Source organism: Berghia stephanieae, chromosome 3, assembly GCF_034508935.2.
Source record: "Berghia stephanieae isolate SIO BIC M18660-M18661 chromosome 3, UCSD_Bste_1.3, whole genome shotgun sequence".
Classification (NCBI taxonomy): domain Eukaryota; kingdom Metazoa; phylum Mollusca; class Gastropoda; order Nudibranchia; family Aeolidiidae; genus Berghia; species Berghia stephanieae.
Window position 1 is genome coordinate 81,538,118 of NC_088362.1, and position 6,463 is coordinate 81,544,580.

The 6,463-nt window shown below is 37.3% G+C and overlaps 1 protein-coding gene across 2 annotated transcripts; it reads right to left on the minus strand.

Moving 5' to 3' along the window:
• Nucleotides 1-856: 856 nt before the first annotated feature.
• Nucleotides 857-6,363, minus strand: LOC144969668 (uncharacterized). 2 transcript variants are annotated; one of them, XM_078908813.1, is made up of 5 exons: nucleotides 6,261-6,363; nucleotides 5,707-5,906; nucleotides 3,240-3,385; nucleotides 1,884-2,010; nucleotides 857-1,136 (listed from the first exon to the last, which is right to left on the minus strand). In XM_078908813.1, exons 2-5 carry the CDS (start codon nucleotides 5,881-5,883, stop codon nucleotides 957-959), a joined length of 630 nt encoding a protein of 209 aa, XP_078764939.1. In that variant the 5' UTR covers nucleotides 5,884-5,906; nucleotides 6,261-6,363; the 3' UTR covers nucleotides 857-956. The 2 variants fall into 2 exon arrangements, with proteins under 2 accessions (XP_078764939.1, XP_078764940.1); XM_078908814.1 differs by having other exon boundaries at nucleotides 6,266-6,356.
• Nucleotides 6,364-6,463: the final 100 nt, after the last annotated feature.

Consider the following 6,463-nt stretch of genomic DNA (forward strand, 5'->3'; position numbering starts at 1 on the left):
TTTTTCTGAGACAAATATAAGGCGTAGTATCAAAGCTAATGTTTTTAAATTGTTACATGTTAATCTGTCATCTGCATTTTTTGCGGCCGCAAATGACAATTTGCGGCTGCAAATATCAAGGCGATCCGCAAATTTTGGCAAATTTCCCAAAATTGGCAAATCGTGGCAAATTTTGGGAAAATTGGCAAATCGCGTGGCAAATTTTGGGGGAAAGAAAAGTAGCTAAAATCTCTAGGGTTGAGTGAGTTAAATTTGAAATGACCTGAGATGTCAGGTATTCTGTCATCTGCATTTTTTGCAAAATTGGAACCTAAAATTTGCCAAAATTTGCCAAGTAATTTGCCAAAAAGACCAAAATTTGCCGCACTTTGGGTCCTTATTTTAAGAGTTTTTGACGAAACGATCCATGACTGAAGTTGGAAGTGTAAGTGACTCGATTTATTTGACTTGGGAAATGAAATGACAGTGAATAGCTCTGTTGCAAATATTTTAAAGGATCATTATCCGTAGAGAGTAGCTTCCTTTGGTTTGGGACCAGGCAAAGCTTCTCAAGTTTCGCACTTTTTTTTCCCGTTATTTTGTTTTCGCTTCTTTATTTTCCCCAAAATTTGCCACGCGATTTGCCAATTTTCCCAAAATTTGCCACGATTTACCAATTTTGGGAAATTTGCCAAAATTTGCGGATCGCCCTGATATTTGCGGCCGCAAAAAATGCAGATGACAGGGTATTAGGTTTTGTCAGTTTAAGCAACCAAATTTATTGTCCCCAGTGAAACTAAGTTTCATTATTATGACTAACTTCATTTACACTGACCCAGGGTGAAAAAGGCAATGATGAAACTTCCACGAAATAATACCGTTTTGAGGTGATGGGTTACATTTTATTCGGCACAATCATTGTGAATTATATAAAGATAATAGTAGTAATAATAATAGATAGGAATCTATTAATTTTGTTAATGTTGACCAAGACAGGCACTGAGATCGACATCAAAGAAAAGGTAATCATCCTCCTCCAGACCATCTACAATGTTGTTGAATATGTACGTGGCCATAGTATCCTGTTTCCTAAATATGTAGGGATGGCACCGTCCTCCTGTTACATCTGCTACTCTTCCATCGAATTCCCCATTGCTCTAGAAATAGAAAGAGAGAGAATATCATCAACTTAGTGTGTGTGTGTGAGTTTTAAAATTTGGAAAAGTGTGGGTATGTTTGTGTGTGTGAGTCGAGAGAGAGAAGGGGGGGGGGGGGGGGGGGGGGGGGGGGCGGCGAAGGCAGATGAAAAAATACAAGACACAAATAATATGAACCCAATAATAATAGATTCAATAGTCGTGACCTCACTTCCCTCGTAATGCCGCATAGTAATTGGTTCTAAACTAACGGAACAATGGCGGACGCCCTTATGAAATACTTCTCCGACGAGTATAAAAGTTTATCTGTAGGAGAAAAACATTATAGATCTGATCATGTTTTGACTTTTATACATTCTGATCACACGACATGTGAAAAAGTTCTAGCCAGCATGAAGAATAAAAAGTACCGATTTTCTTTGTTTAGAACCAAGCTGCTCGTTGCTGGGCGGACGTGACATCAGATTATTGAATCCTATTACTATTACAGTAATAAAATAATGAGCATGCCTTGATTGTGGAGGGAGTCTTCGGTTTCCCTGATTAGCGAGTATTAGCGTTTTGAATTTATATGTCACATATTTATCTTTATATTATTTCTTTCTGAAATGGCCTACTACTAATTTTTTAAAATTTCTTCAAAGAGCTTTTACTACTGACACCATATTTACATGTATCTCTCAGTCGAAGATAAACAGAAACGGAAGGTCGGTAACAAAGTATTTTGTTTAGTGGTCAAATATGTACCTCAAATTCCCATGATTCGAGACGACGAAAATTTCCCGTTCCTTTTCCGTCCTCCAACAGGATGCTGTGTTTGAACTTTGCTTCTTGTGGTATGCAGAGGATGTTCTCTCCAACCATTGGTAACTCCCTGGAAAGTAGAATGGAACGAGGTTGACAAGACAAGAAATACATCACGAACGTTTTTATTTTTTTTTTAATGAGCTTTTATGTAGATCAATAAATGAGCTCAAAGCTCTTTAGGAGGGGTCCAAAACAAACAGCAACACATAACATATAGAACGAAGAATGACTTTTGTACTGTAAGGCGCTATTTAAGAAAGAAAAAAAAAAATTTTGGCGACGGCGACAACGGCCAGGTACTCAATTTACACATGACTGCGATGACAGAATATGAGTAAAGAGGACTCAACCTTGAGCCGCCCAGCGAGTAACTCGAACCAGACACCTACCGGTCCGAAGGTGAGTGCCACGCCATGCCAAACTAACTCTTGAATAAAAAAAATAAAAACAAAACAGAAAACAATTTGATACTAGAAATCAATTGCAAAACACTCACGGTGAAGTTATTGATAAGGCTTTAAGTTGAAGTATGTAATCTGCCGCTTTGTGGTTACATGTGTAGGTATATGTTGTGACTATCGGCGTTTGATCAATAGGTCCCTGGTAAGAGTCTCGTGGTGGCGGTGCTAATTGAGTCATTGAAAAAGGCTCTATACTCATCATTCTCTCACCATACTAAGACTAAGATGTAAAATGAGTTCCCGACGGTAACAGCGTATTCTCCGGTGAAAGTGAAATTTCAAAAAGCGCCTAACAGGTGTTGTGTCTCATTTTACGTGGACATGGTTGCTCGTGGAATAACACATGTTATAAAGTGCTTTGATCACATTTTGTGGACTTGCTTTCCACAATAGGGGTGCAAAAGATTACATTTATTGTCGATTACTTGATTCACTATTGATAGGAAATAATTGGATATAAGAGATACCGGTTACACAACATTTGCTACTCGTTTGTTGAAAGGGTCATAATGATGATGATGAGTGAGTTGAGAGGATGAAGACGATAATGAGAAGAAAGACGAGGAGGTGGAGTGAAGGAGACGAGTGGGGAGTTGGAGGATGAAAACAATATAGTTATGATGATGATGATGATGATGATGATGATGATGATGATGATGATGATTATGATGATGATAATGACGACGATGGTGATGATGATAATGATGATGACGACACGACGATGGTAATGGTGATGATGACCATGACAACTATGGAAACAATAATACCATTAATATTAATCATGATTATAATACCCAATAAGGTATGCGACTGTCTCTAATAAACTAATACTTACATGCACGTTCCGTCGCGAAACATCGCATATTTTTTGCTCGTTGTGAAATTTCGATACAAAAACAGCAGGGGCGCAGGCGATCTCTCACTGCCAACTTCTATTATTCTTTTATTTGCATAGTCCTTGTAATAGGTTAAACTGTAGGCCTGTGGGGGAAAAAAAATGTTATGTTCGCTCTCAATAGGGACGAAAAGTCGTCAAACCTTCTACTTTCCGGTTTCAAAATACTTGGAAGTGTCTATTTAACCAGAAGGTCTAATGATGAACAGGTTACGTATTGAATCATAAGATGGCATAACTATTTTAGTAGCAGTAGTTAAACTTTATAGGCATATTCTAATGATTGTGGGATGTAAAAGAGCGAGAATGGATGATTTATATTGACGACTTGCAATATATATATATATATATATATATATATATATATATATATATATATATATATATATATATATATATATATATATAAAAGACTAGAAAATAAAATGCCATCACTCTGAAAACAGCAGATCATTTCCACAATGTATGAATTCAGTCCTCCAGAAGAGTGATTTTACACTTCCAATGAGGTTGGAACCATTTTTTTTGACATCACACTTTTCCCTTGATTGAGATTAATTAAAAAATAAAAATAATAAATAAATAAGAATAATAGGATTAAAAAAAAACAACAAAGCATTATGCTATTTGTACCGAACCAATTCTATTTTATAATAATTATGACTACCTCTGTTTTTACATTAAAAAAAATAAAAATTGATGACTTGAACTGTAAATGATAACACCCTACTTGTACATATATGCAGGTCTGACATCCGAACTCACTTATGGGCCTGGTTTAACGTTGTTATGGGCAATATTTTGCGTCATTTTTTGAGATTCCCATTACAACAATGTGTCCATAAGGAATTGAGTTATCAGACCTGCAAATAAGAGCGCGTCGATGACACCCCTTCCTCCATTCCCTGCTTTCCACCACGAAAAGAAAAAAATAGAGACGTTTGATGCCTTGGTAGATTCTTATGTTACAAGTATGTCATTTCAAGTTTAAAGGTGTACATAAATATGACCCACCTATTCAATTTGTCTGGTATACTATATATATATATATATATATATATATATATATATATATATATATATATAGGTATATAAGTGTGAAGAAGGTGCCGTAAAGTGATAATAAAACGAAAATAATAACATAATTACAAAATGTTAGATTTTTGTGCAATTAAAAAAACAACCAAACTGTATTCTATTATTTAATCTTGATGTAACATACAAATCTAACCAAAATGTCGTACATATCTATTTACTTTTTAACGTGTAAACCAGTTAAATCCCACATAATATAAGACATGAGATGCACAGTCAGCAATTCGTTTTTCTATTGAACCCTGCCTTTTGGTGTTATATATTATAAGCTTAATGGCGAGTGCGACCCCCCCCCCCCCTCTCCTCTCTCTCTCTCTCTCTCTCTCTCTATGTCTTCTCTCCCCCCCCCCTCTCTCTCTCTCTCTCTCTCTCTCTCTCTCTCTCTCTCTCTCTCTCTCTCTCTCTCTCTCTCTCTCTCTCTCTCTCTCTCTCGGCCCGAGAGGGTGCCATTACAGGTGGATCCCAAGTTTGGCTCTAACACCGCGATATTTTTATTCTGTTTTCATTTGGCACCATTCCATACCGTATATTTATCATTTTATTGATACAAGTGCCCGCTCCATACTTTTTCTGTCTAATACTCGTATAACGTTATATAAAATGGCACCACTATGAAAAGAAAGAAGCAACTTATCGCACTAACACTAAAACACCTATCATGACTTCAAGAAGAATCTATTTTATTCAATTTCAAAACAAACAACAACAACAAAAACACTGGTTGACCATCTTGTCGTATAAAAATGAACTAAAAAGAAAAAAAGAAAAAAGAAGTTCCTTTTAATCATCCTACAGGGGGAATTTGTCTTTAGGGCCTATTCCAAGAGAAGATTGGAATAACCAGGCGTAAGCCCAGTGCAGCGCCGCAGGCTGAGCTAGGGCGAGGTGACTTCTTGCTCAAGGCCAAACAGCGCAGCTATCTGAGAATCTGTACCTTTCGGGTACTCCCTCATGATAAAGATCTGAACAAGCGTGTATGAAAGGTGCCAGATAAAGCAAGAAAGAAAAATACAAAACAAGAAGAAACCATCCAAAAAAAATCGACTGGAGATCGAACCTCAGACCTTCTGATTACCGGTCAGACGTGCTCTGTGGTGTAATGGTAGCACGTCTAACCGGTACTCAGACGGTCTGAAGTTCGATCTCTAGTCGAGGTAGATTGATTTTTAGGGATGTTTATTTTTCTTGTATTTTTCTTTCTTGCTTTGTCTGGCACCTTTCATACACACTTGTTCAAATCTTTATCATACACCGGTGCCTTCTCCCTAGTTTCTTCAGTACTCCCACATAATGCACAAATGAAGTAACCTACCGTCATATCCTCGCCTATAAAGAATAAATCCCCCTTTCCCTGGTTGTGAAAACAGCAAGGCTTGGGCTTTTGGTCTGACTGATCTGTCTGGGACTGGGAGGAAGATTGACTTGCTGTTCCACAACACAGAACCGTTACAACTATGGTAAAGGCGGCGATGACATCTTGCATGAGCATCTTGGGGATGGTTGGTGATCTTCCTGCGAGACAAGTAATAGGAATACTACATATGTATTTCAAAAAATCTAGAGCATTCATATAGCGCAATACCCACTATACGTGCTCAAAGCTCTTTACAAGGGACCAATAACTAACAGGAACGCTTAACATGTAGGACGAGACATGACACTTGGTAATATATTTTTTTTTTGAGACAATGCTGTTCACGGTACTCAACAACGTCGTCTCTGTCGGGGAAAAAATTGTAATATCGCCTAACATGCGTCATGTCTCGTTCAACATGTTAAATGCTGCTGTTGGTCAGGGACCCTTTGTAAAGCGCTTTGAACACGTTTGGATGGATATTGCGCTATATATAACAGCTCAAACTTTACCGTACACGCGTCTTTTGTGAATCTGTTACAATGAAATATAGACAGAAAACATTCACTCTTCTCCCTATAGCTTTGTCACAGTATCCAGATAGACGGTCCAGTCACTTCTATACGGTTTTGGTATTCCTCATTTATTCTAAGGATATTAATTCATTAAATACACATGTAAAATTCATTAATTTATGCAATGAATTAGCTAGCTT

What these genes read in the sequence shown, in the direction of transcription:
- LOC144969668 (XM_078908813.1), bottom strand. Translation starts at nt 5,883, where the DNA reads ATGCTCATGCAAGATGTCATCGCCGCCTTTACCATAGTTGTAACGGTT. An exon ending in TTATAGGCGAGGATATGACG is followed by an intron (nt 3,386 to 5,706) that starts GTAGGTTACTTC and finishes TTTCCCCCACAG; the next exon opens with GCCTACAGTTTAACCTATTA. An exon ending in TCGAATCATGGGAATTTGAG is followed by an intron (nt 1,137 to 1,883) that starts GTACATATTTGA and finishes TTCTATTTCTAG; the next exon opens with AGCAATGGGGAATTCGATGG.